Source organism: Podarcis liolepis, assembly GCF_965112155.1.
Source record: "Podarcis liolepis genome assembly, chromosome: 7".
NCBI lineage: Eukaryota > Metazoa > Chordata > Lepidosauria > Squamata > Lacertidae > Podarcis > Podarcis liolepis.
The window spans coordinates 87,241,866-87,258,182 of record NC_139561.1 but is presented as its reverse complement, the minus strand read 5'-3'; the positions used below and the strand labels follow the sequence as shown (position 1 = coordinate 87,258,182).

Below are 16,317 nucleotides of genomic sequence, written 5' to 3'. Positions count from 1 at the left end.
CCACTCGCGCCGCAGCCAGCTGCCCTTGAACATGGAGGTTCGCTTCAACCACCACTGATAAGGCACCTCCCACGTTTCCAAGGATTAGTCTAATTTGAAAAGGAATAGACAAATTCATGGAAAGGAGGGAGGTGTTGATCGGCGTGACTGAGACTTGTTTTGGCTTTGTTCTTGTTATTATGTGTTTTGAATTTTAACTTGTATTTTTATGCTCTCAACCGTCCTGAAATCTACAGATGAAGGGCGGTATACAAATTATATACATTTATACATATATATATAATGTTAAAAAATAGTGGGGTGTTTTGTATGCGAGAGGTTATCTTCAAGCAATGCAATTCTCGCCATTGTCTCATTCTTCTAAATCTGACTATGAACTTCCAAACTATCATCTGTCTATCTATCTATCTATCTATCTATCTATCTATCGATCAATCTATCTATCTTTCATCTATCTATCTATCTATCTAATTTTTATTTCATTTTCTGTTTTACAATTTAGGATATTCATTTAAACAATCTTAAAATATCAGTGACTTATACAGTCAAACCTCGGTTGTCAAACATACTCCATTCTGGAAGCCCGTTCAGATTCCGAAATGTTTGACAACCAAGGCATAGCTTTCAACTGGTTGCAAAAGCTTACTGCACTCAAGCGGAAGCCGTGTCGGATGTCAGCTTCCGAAAAACGTCCGAAAACTGGTTCGGCAGAAGCGGCTTAGTCATGCTGGCCACATGACCCAGAAGCTGTACGCCGGCTCCCTCGGCCTGTAAAGCGAGATGAGCGCTGCAACCCCAGAGTCGGCCACGACTGGACCTAATGTTCAGGGGTCCCTTTACCTTTTACCTAGCGATGGTGATCCAGTGGCTCTCCAGTTGTCTCTGGACTCCAACTCCCATCAACCCTGACCACTGACTGGGGATGATGGAAGTTGTACTCCAACAAACCTAGAGGCTACAGGTGCCTCACCTCTGAGATTACTGAGACAAGTTTTTGTTCTGAGTAGTTTGGAGAAAATCTGCTATCTCTTGGTTGGTGAGGATTAATATATTACATATGAGGCTTCTACATTTGCTCTAGCAGCCCAGCAGATCATACCAAATGGAGTTCAATGTTATTTGGGGGACACCTGGGCTAAAACGCATCTTTCAACTCGATTAGGTCTGCAATTCTTGTGATAACCGAATGGCTTTTAGCAAATAAATCTGATTGACTGGCGGACGCTGATAAGGCACACCACTCTCTCACATTTCCACAAACGTGCGTAATCCTTTTAAAGAAACCATCTAAGGCTATTGGCAATCGCCGCACTTCGCAGTGGTAAATGGCATTTTAATTCTGTCGGTTTGTGGGGGAAAGTACTGAAATTCCTCCCCATCGGTTTGACTTGGTGACTTCCGAGTTCCGAAAATGATTTATCTCTGCACAATTTGTTATTCGCAGCTGTCTTCCACGTGCTCCCCTTTGCTCTCCCGCCCCGCTAAATATTAGGAGGCCCCCAACATTTTAGACTATCTGCGTAGGGAAGGAACCTCGGCTGCTCATTGCTGTTGCCCTTCTCTGTACTTTTTCTAGCTCTGTGCTCTCTTTTTGAGAAATGGTGTGTGTGTGTGTGTGTGTGTGTGTGCCCAAAGCGCCAATATCTAATACCTTACTATTTCTGCCTTTAGCACTCCTCGAACATCAAGGCCTACATGAATCAGAATCTTAGAATACCTGACCCACTTTCATCAGGTTTGCTTCCAGCATGTGGCAGAGACAATCAGGCAGGTCACAGGGAGAAATCAAAACCGGATATTCTTGCCAAGAGTGAGGCTGTAGTCCTGTGTACTGCGGGCTCTTACTAAAGAGGCAGCCTCACCAAAGACTTACGGATCAGCCCTGCCCTTTCCCTGCAGCAGGGGTGTCTAACCTTCTTCTGGCCTGAGGGCCACATTTACACTTGGCTCATCCTCTGGGGGCCACATAAACACATAGCACCTGCAGAAGGCATCAAACACCTCCAGTCTCTCTCTCTCTCTCTCTCTCTCTCTCTCTCTCTCTCTCTCTCTCTCACACACACACACACACACACACACACACACGGTCATCAAATCACCAATCTGATGACTAGAGTGATTTCATCACGATCAGGGAACTGGGCTGGCAGAGAAGGAAGGAAGGAAGGAAGGAAGGAAGGAAGGAAGGAAGGAAGGAAGGAAGGAGGGAGGGAGGGAGGGAGGGAGGGAGGGAGGAAGGAAGGAAGGAAGGGAGGAAGGAAGGAAGGAAGGAAGGAAGGAAGGAGGGAGGGAGGGAGGAGGGAGGGAGGGAGGAAGGGAAGGAAGGAAGGAAGGAAGGAAGGAAGGAAGGAAGGAAGGGAGGGAGGGAGGGAGGAGGGAGGGAGGGAGGGAAGGGAGGGAGGGAGGGAGGGAGGAAGGAAGGAAGGAAGGAAGGAAGGAAGGAAGGAGGGAGGAGGGAGGGAGGAAGGGAAGGAAGGAAGGAAGGAAGGAAGGGAGGGAGGGAGGGAGGGAGGAAGGAAGGAGGGAGGGAGGGAAGGGAGGGAGGGAGGGAGGAAGAAGGGAAGGAGGGAGGGAGGGAAGGAGGGTGGGAGGGAGGAAGATAGGAAGGAAGGAAGGAAGGAAGGAAGGAAGGAAGGAAGGAAGGAAGGAAGGAAGGAAGGAGGGAGGGAGGGAGGGAAGGGAGGGAGGGAGGGAGGGAGGGAGGGAGGAAGAAGGGAAGGAGGGAGGGAGGGAGGGAGGGAGGGAGGGAGGGAGGGAGGAAGATGGAAGGAAGGAAGGAAGGAAGGAAGGAAGGAAGGAAGGAAGGAAGGAAGGAAGGAGGGAGGGAGGGAGGGAGGAAGGAAGGAGGGAGGGAAGGAGGGAGGGAGGGAGGGAGGAAGGAAGGAGGGAGGGAGGGAAGGAAGGGAGGGAGGGAGGGAGGGAGGGAGGAAGAAGGGAAGGAGGGAGGGAGGGAGGGAGGGAGGAAGATGGAAGGAAGGAAGGAAGGAAGGAAGGAAGGAAGGAAGGAAGGAAGGAAGGAAGGAAGGAAGGAAGGAAGGAAGTCTTACCGCTGGCAGCAAAATCAGTGAGGTCTTGGTGGGGCCAGATATGGTCCCCAGGCGGGATGTGTTAGACACACCTGTTCTACACCTTTGGAGCAGGGTTTTCAAGACAGGCCTCAACCATTCATCTCACTGTTTCTCAAAAGATGAAAGTTCACCAGGCTTAATTCTTATAAGGCAGAACCTTAAAATACCCATTTTACAGATGGGCAAAACAGAGCCACTGACAGCGCCAGACCAGGGCCAGCAGTAAGGCGAGGGCGCTTAAGTACTGACCATAAAAACAGGGCGACCATGCAGATCAGGAAAAGGACGCAGAAGCTTTATCTCGAAGGGGTGGGGGAGATCAAGCTTAGCCCCCAGTTCCAGGGCCAAGCAGCTCCCATCTCGAACCGTAGGCCATTCAAAAACGTCACTGTCGAATGCTTGACATATGTATAGCAAAACACCTGGTGCTTAAATTGGGAGCAACAGAAAGGCTAAATGTGATGCCCACCATTAAAATGAAAATGGGGGGGGGGGGAGAAACCAGCACACCAACAGCAAATTAAATCCAACTTGCCATGTGCCTAAATCACAGACTCCAAGGCCAACATTTCACACGTGGGGAGGGCCAGTGAAATATACTCGGAGTGGAGAATGGATGTCATGCTCTTTATTCAGCTCATAGTGGTGAGGAGGAATGGAAGTTCCTCCAGAATGTCTGCTATATATACATTACAGTGGTACCTCGGGTTACATACGCTTCAGGTTACAGACTCTGCTAACCCAGAAATAGTACCTCAGGTTAAGAACTTTGCTTCAGGATGAGAACAGAAATCGGGCTCCGGCGGCGGCAGCAGGAGGCCCCATTAGCTAAAGTGGTGCTTCAGGTTCAGAACAGTTTCAGGTTAAGAACAGACCTCCAGAACGAATTAAGTTCTTAACCCGAGGTACCACTGTATTGATGTATGGAAGTGAGAGCTGGACCATAAAGAAGGCTGATCGCTGAAGAATTGATGCTTTTGAATTCTGGTGCTGGAGGAAACTCTTGAGAGTCCCATGGACTGCAAGAAGATCAAACCTCTCCATTCTGAAGGAAATCAGCCCTGAGTGCTCACTGGAAGGACAGATCCTGAAGCTGAGACTCCAATACTTTGGCCACCTCATGAGAAGAGAAGACTCCCTGGAAAAGACCCTGATGTTGGGAAAGATGGAGGGCACAAGGAGAAGGGGACGACAGAGGACGAGATGGTTGGACAGTGTTCTTGAAGCTACCAGCATGAGTCTGACCAAACTGCGGGAGGCAGTGGAGGACAGGAGTGCCTGGCGTGCTCTGGTCCAGGGGGTCACGAAGAGTCGGACACGACTAAACGACTAAACAACAACATTCCTAAGTTTGTCCTGCCCTGTTTCTACATCATACTGTGACTGTTGTTCAAATGCGTGAAAATTCATATTTCTGTAGGCATTTTGCTCTAAAACATGCATTTTGGTATGCATTTTCCCTCAGAATATGCATTTTGGGACTTTTTTTTTTTTAAAAAAAGCCTTTAAAGGTGCTGACCTTTAAAGCCCTAAACGGCCTCGGTCCAGTATACCTGAAGGAGCGTATCCACCCCCATCGTTCTGCCTGGACACTGAGGTCCAGCTCCGAAGGTCTTCTGGCAGTTCCCTCCCTGCGAGAAGCCAAGTTGCAGGGAACCAGGCAGAGGGCCTTCTCGGTGGTGGCACCCGCCCTGTGGAATGCCCTCCCATCAGATGTCAAGGAAATAAACAACTATCTGGCTTTTAGAAGACATCTGAAGGCAGCCCTGTTTAGGGAAGTTTCCATGTTTGATGTTTTATTGTGTTTTTAATATCCTGTTGGAAGCCGCCCAGAGTGGCTGAGAGGCCCGGCCAGATGCATGGGGTAATAATAATAATAATAATAATAATAATAATAATAATAATAATAATTGTGACACATGAGCACTTGAATGTGCCTTGGATAGTGAGTCAGATCCCTGGTCCTTCTGGCCCATTACTGATGGTGGGAGCATCAAAGGATCAAGGCCTTTGTCTACCTGCTGCCCTTCAGAAGTTCTGGAATACAACTCCCATAATCTCCAGGGTCTGATGGGATTTGTAGTCCAAGGTCACTTCTAGGTGACCTCTTCACTGAGGATTCATCCTTGTTGGTTTGCAGGCAGACTGGCGATTTACTGAGCCCTCGTTCCGACTCATCTATGGGGAAGTTCGATGGCACCGCACCAAACCAAATGTTACCCTGTACTTTCCAGGAGATTTCTCCATCACTTTCCTTACAGCAAAAAGTGGAGCGGAGCTGGTTTGTTGCAGAAGAGCTCCAAATCAATGCCAATAGCACAACGTGGCTGGTTTGTATCTGAATCCCAGCTTAAAACAGAGACAGTCTGCGAGGGCACCCAAAACACCTCGATGGCACCAGGTTGGGTTAAGGAGCATTTCCCAGCCCTCCTGCTGAGACCCCTTTTTTAAAAAACGGGAGACGGGAGGGAGAGAAACGGCATTTAGATAAACGGTGGAGAATGGCAAATCTTCTCTGCAAAGGCTAATTTATGGTGCAACTTGTCTGGGAAAATTAATGAGCAACCGCCTAGATTCTATTTCATCAGAACTGAGAAAGATGGCGTCTGCCACCCGAAGAGGACTTTTGGATGGATTTGGCATAAATAACAGCGTGTGAGGATTTATTGCAAACAAAAGACTTACCAGCTTTATTTTTTTTAAAAAGGGAGAGCCATACAAAGTTCACACAGAAGCCTAATATTGCTTACTTTAACTCGCCTGTGGAAACAACTCAGAGGCTATAAAGAAGAAAAAGGATAACAACAAGAGGATTGAAAGATGGGACTGGTGAACACTAAAAGCAGCAGAAATATGAGATGATTGGACCCTACTGAACTCGAAGCATGGGAACCCCCAACAAAAATTTATAATTTGGCAAAATATTTGGACTTTATGATATGTATTGGTATAATTTGGAATAATTAATGTGATATGATTGGATTGTTAAAATGGAAAACTTAATAAAAAATAATATAAAATAAATAGATAAACGGTGGAGAAATTAGTACGATGTGGACAGCAGAGGAGCAGGTGAGTGTTGACTGGGAGCTGCAGAGGTGGCCTTTCGGTAGTTCCTGGGTCAACGCGCTCTCCCTCCGGTTTGCAAAAGTAGGTCAGGTTCAATCCTGGCCTCTACTGCTCTCCCATCTGATCTGATGGCAGCTGAGCCTCTGGAATCAAGAGTGATGCAGCTGACACGGAGAGGGGGCGGCGAGTAGAATTGTTTAGCCCCAGATTGGTTACGTCTAAGCTAAAATGATTATTGTCTTTCCCCCCCCTCTCCCCCCCCCTCCAAAAAAGCAAAGCCTCTCGCGGAACAGCTGCAAACCGCTGCAAGGCCTCTGATCTGCAACTGCAAATCCTGAGATCAACAACGAGCCACGTATCACGGCCTCTTTTTTCCTGCTTGCCCCCCGGTTCCACTGCCACCCTCCTGCTAATACGCGATTGTGGCAGGCAGGGTAGATGGGCGGCGAGATTAAATAGGAAAAGCTGCCTCTCTCTGGACAGGAAAGGATTTGATTTGGGGAAGTCTCTTCCTCCTTGGGAGGAGAGCTCAGTTGACAGTCCTCTTGCACAAAAGAAGTTCCAGGCAACAGGTTACATAAAAAAGCAGAGAGATGCAACGAGGTTGGGTGGCAGTGGGCCTGAAGATTTATTATTATTATTATTATTATTATTATTATTATTATTATTATTATTATTTGTACCCCACCCATCACAGAGACCAAAAATACACTAAAATATCACACGTTAAAAACTTCCCTGAACAGGGCTGCCTTAAGATGTCTTCTGAATGTCAGGTAGTTGTTTATCGCTTTGACATCTGATGGGAGGGCATTAAATTAACTTTAATTTAAATGTTATTATTGGGGGGAAATGCATTTTAATAATAATAAAAAAACTGCTTAATCCTCATCTTTGGAGTTCAATAGCCAGAACCCAGGAAGGCGAGAGGAAGATTTCTTCTTAAAATTCTGCCTCAAAAAAAAATCTCCTTAAACCTCCGAAAGGACTTATAAACTATAGTTCAGTTTTTTTTAAAAAAAGACTGCTGAAAATTCAGGAAAAGGGACTGGGGTGCCATCAAGGGTCACAGATCTTTACAGGGTACCCCATGGCGATGACTCTAGGACACAGATGGAGAATCTGTGGTGCTGTAGATGATGTCGGACTACAACTCCCATGATCCTTCATTGTGCTGGCAGGGGCTGAGGGGATGTCTGCAGGACCACAGCTTCCCCCTCCCTTGTCTAAGAGGTTTTATTATTATTATTATTATTTATTGAATTATATACCACCCTATACACGAGGGTCACAGGGCAGTTGACAGAATAAAATCAAGATATAAAACCACAAAATACATAATAAAAATAAAAACAACCCGTTAGCCCCACCACCGCAAAAACCACATTTTAAAAGGGTATAAATCAGATCAACCAAAGGCCTGCTTAAAAAGGAACGTTTCTGTCTGGTGTCTAAAGGTGTGTGATGAAGGGGCCAGGCGAACTTCCCTGGGGAGAGCATTCCACAGACGGGGAGCCACTGCAGAGAAGGCCCTGTTCTTGTGTTGCCGCCCTCTGGACCTCTCACGGAAGAGGCACGTGAAGGAGGGCCTCAGAAGATGAGTTCAGGGTTCGGGGAGGTTCATATGGAAAGAGGCAGTCCTTGAGGTATTGCGGTCGTGAGCTGTTTAAGGCTCTGGTCAGACCTCACCTGGAGTACTGTGTCCAGTTCTGGGCACCACAGTTCAAGAAGGACACTGACAAACTGGAACGTGTCCAGAGGAGGGCAACCAAAATGGTCAAAGGCCTGGAAACGATGCCTTATGAGGAACGGCTAAGGGAGCTGGGCATGTTTAGCCTGGAGAAGAGGAGGTTAAGGGGTGATATGATAGCCATGTTCAAATATATAAAAGGATGTCACATAGAGGAGGGAGAAAGGTTGTTTTCTGCTGCTCCAGAGAAGCGGACACGGAGCAATGGATCCAAACTACAAGAAAGAAGATTCCACCTAAACATTAGGAAGAACTTCCTGACAGTAAGAGCTGTTTGACAGTGGGATTTGCTGCCAAGGAGTGTGGTGGAGTCTCCTCCTTTGGAGGTCTTTAAGCAGAGGCTTGACAACCATATGTCAGGAGTGCTCTGATGGTGTTTCCTGCTTGGCAGGGGGTTGGACTCGATGGCCCTTGTGGTCTCTTCCAACTCTAGGATTCTATGATTCTATGATGATAAGGCTTTGTAGGTCAAAACCAGCACTTTGAATTGGGCTCGGAAACTAATTGGTAGCCAGCGCAGTCGGACCAGGATCGGTGTAATATGCTCAAACCGTCTTGCTCCGGTGAGCGACCTGGCGACTGAATTCTGCACTAGCTGAAGTTTCCGAACTTGGTTGGGGTTGGGAGCACCTAGATAACTTTGCTTGCCTTTTCCTGCACCTTTTTATTATCTCTCACAACCATGATGGTCCTTTCCTGGAGAGTCACACGCCCCCTACACTTTACCCAGGGCTTCAGCCGAGATGGTACACCGCTCCACCCAAACGCTTATTTTCAGATGCAGGACGCAGCCCACAAAGTAATAATAATATAATAATAATAATTTATTATTTATACCCTGCCTATCTGGCTGGGTTTCCCCAGCCACTCTGGGCGGCTTCCAACAAAATATTAAAATACAGTAATGACTGCATCAAAGATTAAAAGCTTCCCTAAACATTGCTGCCTTCAGATGTCTTCTAAAAGTCTGGTAGTTGTTGTTCTCTTTGACATCTGGTGGGAGGGTATTCCACAGGGCCGGTGCCACTACCGAGAAGGCCCTCTGCCTGGTTCCCTGTAACTTGGCTTCTTGCAGTGAGGGAACCGCCAGAAGGCCATCGGCGCTGGACCTCAGTGTCCGGGCAGAACGATGGGGGTGGAGACGCTCCTTCAGGTATACAGGACCGAGGCCATTTAGGGCTTTCAAGGTCAGCACCAACACTTTGAATTGTGCTCGGAAACATGCAGATTGCCTCCCCACGACCAAATTCTCCCATGCACTCGCGGCTTCATTTCCAAAACTGGGTCTGCCAAAGGAGCCCAGGACTTTGGGCACTGAGACTCCCCTGAATGGAGGAGGAAACGGCAAGCACCTCAAGCTGCGATGCTAACACAGCCCAGAACCCCCCTGGGGGAGTCTGGGAATCACGTGACCCCAAACAGCCAATCCCCTGCTGCCGCTTGCTATAAAGTGCCACGCTTTTGCTGCACTCCTTCAGTTTGAGCAGCCCACTGCTGAACAAAACATCTTGGCAGCCTTTGCCACCATGTCTCCTGGTATTCTTTACTTCTCCAGACTGGTGCCAGATACCTGTAGCCCAAAACACCTGCCTGGGGGGCACCAGGTTGGGAAAGGGTGGTCTTAGCCATAAAATCTCGTCCCTGCTCCACCGCTTACAGTTAAATCCTCTGTACCAGCAGAAGAGCTGCTGGGAGCCAAACGTATTGATTCCTTGGTCAAATTGACTGCATTTATTTCCTCAGAGGAGCAGACATGGTGCTCTCTCTCCTCACTAATCTACACAACAACCCTGTGAGGTTGGCCAAGCTGAGAGGCAGCGAATGGCTCCCAAGGCCATATTCTGTGAATTTCAGGCAATTTGAACCTTGGTCTCCCAGTCCTATTTTGACACTCTAACCCATGGGTAGGCAAACTAAGGCCCGGGGGCCAGATCGGGCCCAATCGGCTTCTAAATCTGGCCCACAGACGGTCCGGGAATCAGCATATTTTTACAGGAGTAGAATGGGTCCTTTTATTTAAAATGCATCTCTGGGCTGTTTGTGGGGCCTGCCTGGTGTTTTTACATGAGTAGAATGTGCCCTTTTATTTAAGATGCATCTCTGGGTTATTTGTGGGGCATAGGAATTCGCTCATTTTTATTTTCCAAAATATAGTCCGGCCCCCCACCAGGTCTGAGGGACAGTGGACCAGCCCCCTGCTGAAAAGGTTTGCTGACCCCTGCTCTAACCACTACACAGTGCTCAGAATGAGATTCTTAATCTCGGAGTTGTGGGTTCGAGTCCCACATTGGGCAAAAGATTCCTGCCTTGCAGGGGGTTGGACTAGATGACCCTCGTGGTCCCTTCCAACTCTACAGTTCTAGGATTCTATGTGCCACATCCCCGAAGATTTTATCAACATACATCTTTGCTTCTCTGGGTCAGCTACTTTGGCCTCAAGGGAATGAACTTGTTCTGTAAGAGCCCAGAATGGACTGCATGGTGTATAACCCTCCCATTGCCCAACCGTGTAACCGGGAGGCAGGCAGGCAGACAGACAGACAGACAGACAGACAAGTGAGACCAAAGCGGCTTCCATACTGTCGCTGTTTTGGGGTCGGGATTCAGTCACATACCAACACACTCAGGCTGCGCAGTGACAGTTAACCGGCACGTCTTGAGCAACAAACCCCTTTTTCACAAAGGATCAGACCTCATGCCATATAAAAAGCGATGGGGAAATTGCGCTGCGATATACGTGTGGGATATAACACTTGCTTTGACTCTGCTTTGTCTAACCTCCCTGCAAACCAGTCGGAATTAATGCTCAATAAATAAGGTAAAGGTAAAGGGACCCCTGACCATTAGGTCCAGTCGTGACTGACTCTGGGGTTGCGGCGCTCATCTCGCTTTACTGGCCGAGGGAGCCGGCTTACAGCTTCCGGGTCATGTGGCCAGCATGACTAAGCCGCTTCTGGCGAACCAGAGCAGTGCACAGAAACGCCGTTTACCTTCCCACCGGAGCGGTACCTATTTATCTACTTGCACTGGCGTGCTTTCGAAAGGCTAGGTTGGCAGGAGCAGGGACTGAGCAATGGGAGCTCACCCCGTCGCAGGGATTTGAACTGCTGACCTTCTGATCGGCAAGCCCTAGGCTCTGTGGTTTAACCTACAGTGCCACCCGCGTCCCTGCTAAATTAATAGCTCGGTGCAAAATGCTGGAGAGCTCCCACCGACCTGCTTGCTTCACTTTAAGGTGTTTGGGTCTTGGGTTTTGAGCTGAGCCAGGTTCCCCAAGCTTTGTTTTCCCACTTGCTGTGGGGTTGCAAAGAGCACCCACTTCCCCGGGTTTCTGACACCCAACTCGAACAGGTGTCTCTCTGTCGTGCTCATAGACCTGAGGGCATTTGCCCGCTCCCCACCCCACTCTCAATTCCAGTTCCAAATTGCCACAGACCCACCCCTGGAAAAAAAGGCCCAGAACCCCTTTGGGTCTTTTGTCTCGGAAACTGGGTCTCGGAGCAGCACCGCTGAGAGCATGGGATGGGGGGGGGGAGCTGTTTTTTTGCAGCCAATTTTTTTTGGGGGGGGGTACGACAGGCAACGCGCCTCCCTGCTCCATCAGGCTGTCGTAACCCATTTTATGCTCGGCGCTCGGAACACGGAGCTTTTGCCACGCTGGCAGCGTGAAGGAGAAACGCGTTGACCACCACCCACCCACCCTCCCTGCCAAGGTCACCCAGGGACAGCAGGAACTGAACTCGCGCCCCAAGCCCTAACCTTGACCTCTGGCACGGCCCATCGCAAGCCAAAGCTGGAAAGCTCTGTCTAGAGTGCCACGCATAACAATTGCGGCAGAAAACGCTTCCGCATGCCGCTAGGCCTCATCGTGCCCTAAACCCCGTCTCCCAAGGCCTGGCACCCTTCTCAGCCACCCAAGCAGGCCTGGGGGAACCCGTCAAGTGTGTCACAAAGGCCTGCAGCCAGAGGCCGGCCAGCCCAGTCCGGCTGGTGACGTCCCCACAGCTGGGAAGGCCTGGGCTTCACCAGCAGAGAGTGGAGGGGACATCCTGGTCTCTGTGGAAGTCCCCAAGGACTCCATAAAACCTGCCTGGTTCCCCATCAGGAGCAGGGATGAATCAGATCCTAGGCGCAAGAATTGTTGGGTACCGTCCCCCCCTCTCCATCCTCCAGGATGCTCAGGCTGAAAATCAAACACCCAAACTTTGTAAGGACAAAACAGCCCACCCAGTTTGACCTTCACCCGCGCGTGAGATGTGGCACAACGAGGCGCACACGCACACGCATACACACACACACACATGCACACGCAAGCGGGCACTCCAGCACCCAGGCGCTTTGCTAACCTCCCGGCTGGGCCGCCCTCGCTGCCGCCGCCGCCAGGCCTGCGTGACTTTCGCTCTTGCGCATTTCCTCGGCAATCGGTGTCCTTTGGCGATGCACACTAGGTACCACGAAGGCGTCCCCCTCCATCTCCGTCACACTCCTCCCCACCCCACTCCCCCTGCAATGCCATCAATGCTTCTCCTTCTTCCCCCCTCCCTCCCCAAATCCATCACGGGCAGCGAACCCCAAACGGGGGCGGCGGCGGCGGAGAGGTAGGGGGCACCGCTTGGAAAGGGGGGTAAACGCGACACCCTGAGCAGCAAAGGTGGGATTGGCTGGCAAAGGGGTGCGGTGGGGGGGGGCAAGGCAGCCAAAGCGCCAGCCTGAAATATGTGGCTGCCAGGCTCCTGCTGCAAACCCCCCCCCCCGCCAAGCGATTTCCCCATCGCCTCCTCCTCCAACGCAACCCGCCTACGAAGGCATGCTTAGAATATCGCCAGAAATGGGCTCCTTTTTTTTTTGCTCACCTTCTCCTCTCCACCCCCCCCCCAATTCCTTCCTTCTTTCTTAAACGTGAAACACACACACACAGAAAACAATAAGTCCGGCGCCCCCCGCCCCCCGCGCGCCTTTCCCCATTTTATTTATTCCAGTTGCTCCATTAGTCCCATCACCGACGCTGTCATAAAGGAGGTCGATTTCCCCAGAGGACCCCGGAGCTCTTTCAGACGCAATATTTATTGCTTCTTGCCCTAACGCTGAAGCTCAAACGCATCTCGAAATGTTAATTACATCTGGAGGGTGATGGTGTTGTGTGTGTGTGTGTGTGTGTGTGTGTGTGTATGAGAGAGAGAGAGAGAGAGCGCGCACGCCTTCATAGGTTCATCAACGCGCAAGCAATAAAAACGGAACCAGGTCCAATTATTAGTACATAATAAATAATAATAATGAGGAGGATGATGATGAGGATACTAAAAAGAGTCCGGCGGGCACAGAGCCGGCACGCAGCTACTGCTATCGGCTCAGAAACAGCAGAATAAGTGAAGTCGTCCTTCACAAAAGGAGCCCAGATGGGTGAGTCAGAAAGAGAAAGACACAGAGAGGCGCTTTGCAAATCCCTATTTTTACACAGCTTTAGTGTCAACCGAAATTCAGGCGCCAGGAATGACCATTTGCATTTTTAAAGCCCTTTTGCGTACATTTTTTTTTTAAAAAATCAAAAATGCTCTCTTTTTCTCCCCCCGCCCCATACTCTATTGACATTATTCTGACCCCCCCCCTTTCCCTTTCCCTCTGTCTCCAGCGCCCCACAAATCCCTGGATCACACAGTGTCCTTTTCAACAACCCAGCTGCCTGCATCCTCTTTTGAGTCCAGATTTTCACATCCTTCCCCTCTTCATTTCCTCAAGCAGACAGTCATAGAAGGGGGGTGAGGAGAGGAAGGGGGCTGACAGGTTTTCCATAGTCTATATGTGTGTGAGCGGTGGGGGGGGGGCGGAATATCTCCACTCCTTTCCCCTCTTCCCTGGAAACAGACAGTTATTCTAACAGACTCCATTTTGACATAACCAGCTGCATAGACTAGTAAAATCTTTGCAGAGAAATGTGCGTTTTTGGGGGGAGCTTATATTTTCTGCACCCCGCTCCCACACGCCTTCTAAGTTGGGGGGGGGACACATTGCAAAGAATCCCCTCGGCCGGGCTGTAAAAATCTAGCCTTGAAAAATCACAAGGGGGACTGTTTGTGAGGATAAAGGTGCAGAACAGATTAAATCATATCCCCTGAAAACCTTACGGGGCAGAGAGGCAGCGCTGGACTGGGAGAAAAAGACACCCATCTTTTTGAATTCCACATTGTAAAAGAGGAGATAACCCCCTGTTTTTATTGCAGGGGGGTAGAGCTAAAAGGGGACAAATTGCTTCCTTTGGGGTGTGGCAAAGAACACCCCCCAATGAAAATAAGGAGAAGAGGGCAAATCCACAAAAGGAAGATGGAGAGGTGGATGGGGACAGGTGGAGACAGGCATGGGGAGGGAGCCGGGTTCAAACATGGGTGGTTGTTTTTTTTAATGGGGGGGGTCAGCTTTGGTGCAGAGGTGCGAAATCTGGCTCAGGTTGGCATTAGAAGGGATGGGGCTGCTTAAGTGAAGAGGCGCCTGAAAAGGATGGAGATATATGGCTGTCCGGAGGTATGGGGAGGGGGGGCTGCTTTGCAGGGCAGATTTTGGGGCGGGGGGGGAGGCAGCAGACAAATAGCTTCAAGGAAGAGGCCTCTGGGAGACCGAGGTGCTTTTTGGTGCCTGGATATCCCTAGAGCCGCCCTGCGCCCCAGACCACCCCACTTGCAGTGCACACATATGCGAAGTGGACCGGGAGTGTGTGCATATGTCTTGGGGGGGGGAGGCCTTGGTCACCCCTGACTTCCTGCCCCTTGGCAGCCTCCCTGGCTGCCAGTCCCTCCCCCCCCCCAAGTCCACTCACCTCCGGTGTTGCTCCTCTTGGTGCTGATGGCTTCGGTGGGGGTCTCCAGCGGCCTTTTCCTAGAGTCGGGAGGGTCCGAATCCATGTGGGACTGCGGAGGGGCTTGGGGGGGCTGCTGCTGCGGCTGGGGCCCCCCTTGCTGCTGCTGCTGCTGCTGAGGAGCTGCCGAGGGGAAGATACCGTTTTGGTGCACCGATCCTCCTGCCATCATTTTCATGCCGAGGGCGCGGAGGACTTCCCCTCCGCGGTACCCGTGAGACTCCAGCAGGGGGAGGTGGGGGGGGGAGATAAGAAAGGATGCTAGGGTTTTTTTTTTAAGGGAGGGGGGGTTGGGAGAAGGAGGAGGGAGGTGTGTCCAGAAAGTGGGGGGGGGGGGAGCGCAGAGCAAAGAGACCTGCGACCTGCTGGCCAGGTGAAATTGACAAAGGAGAATGCAAAATGGATTTGGGTGGGTCGCAGTCAGGTCAGCTTTCCTGAGTCCTTTCTCTCTCTCTCTCTCTGTCTGACTTCCTCTGTGACCCTCTCCCTCCCACCCACCCACCGCCCGCCCCTTCAGGCCAAGAAAAAAAACACAAAAAACCCTGAAGAAAGTCAGGAACTAGCACCCCACAAAAAACAGGGGAGAATTGGAGACAGGGAGAAAGCGGCGCGCGCGCGCCGGTGGGAAAATAGGAATGTCCCCTCTGTCCTTCGCTCCCAGTTGGAAAACAGATCCCAAAGGTGCCCTTTTTTTTGGGGGGGGGGATCAGGGGAAAGGGTCAAGCAAGGCGGGGGGGGGAGAAGCAGAGGCTGGAGGGGGGACGGACGCACAGAGAAAGAGAGAGAGGAGAGAGAGAGAGGAAGAGGAGGGGGGCGCCTTGTGTTGAGGGGAGGGAGAGAGAGAGAGAAAGCGCAAGCAGCCCCCCCAGGCCCGCTTCTTCTTCACAGCATCCCTCTTTTTCCGCTTGTCCTGGGCGGCAGGCGGTGGCGGTGGCAGAGCTTAGGAACCCAGCCCCTGACGTTGGAGGAGAGAGACCCACCTCCCTCCTTTCCCCCCAGCAGATTGGCTGCGAGGAGCTGGGCCAAGCTTGCAGAAGGGGGGGGGGCGGGTTGGGACAGAGAGAGAGAGAGAGAGAGAGAGAGAGAGAGAGAGAGAGAGAGAGAGAGAAGAGCTATTCTTTGCCTTGGGGGCTTTGACAGAGCTGGGAGGGGGGAGCAGGTGGAAGGGAGGGGAAAGGAGGCAGCTGCGCGCTGTAGGGCAGAGGAGCAAGGAAGGGGAGAAGGGGAAACGGAGGGGGGGCGGGTTCTGCCCCTCTTCCATCACATCCACCCATCCCTTCCCCCGAGTTATCTCTGCACCCTGATTTCTGCCTTGGGCGCACCACCACCCACAGGGGGCCACAAGAAACTGCCTGGAGCCAGAATCAGACCTAACAGCAGGGCTTAAGAGCCAGGACTGGAGAGGCCCCAGGCGCCACTCTCAGCCGTCAAGTTCTGTCTCCCCATCGGCCGCCCTCGCAGGGTTGTTATGAGGAAGGGGAGAGAGGGGAGCAATCTTTCTGGAATGCTGCCTCGAGCTCCTTAAAGGTAAAGGGACCCCTAACCATTAGGTCCAGTCTGGGGTTGTGGCATTCATCTCACTT

The 16,317-nt window shown here is 50.8% G+C and overlaps 2 protein-coding genes across 3 annotated transcripts in view; one reads left to right on the top strand and one right to left on the bottom strand.

The window, feature by feature from the left end:
• NANOS2 (nanos C2HC-type zinc finger 2) overlaps positions 1 to 11,052 on the top strand; it is a 136,303-nt gene extending 125,251 nt beyond the window's left edge. Inside the window, exon 2 of the mRNA XM_083516041.1 lies at positions 10,937 to 11,052. The gene's annotated coding sequence lies outside the window, so the exon portion shown is untranslated. The remainder of the gene's footprint in view (positions 1 to 10,936) is intronic.
• The window catches only part of NOVA2 (NOVA alternative splicing regulator 2), a 78,328-nt gene extending 62,600 nt beyond the window's left edge, over positions 1 to 15,728 (bottom strand). Inside the window, exon 1 of one of the 2 annotated variants that reach the window (XM_083515907.1) lies at positions 14,696 to 15,728. In XM_083515907.1, coding sequence (XP_083372033.1) covers positions 14,696 to 14,912 — 217 coding nt within the window. In that variant the 5' untranslated portion in view covers positions 14,913 to 15,728. Of the gene's footprint in view, positions 1 to 12,233; positions 12,376 to 14,695 lie in introns of those variants that run through there. The other variant, XM_083515908.1, reaches the window with a different exon arrangement.
• Positions 15,729 to 16,317: the final 589 nt, after the last annotated feature.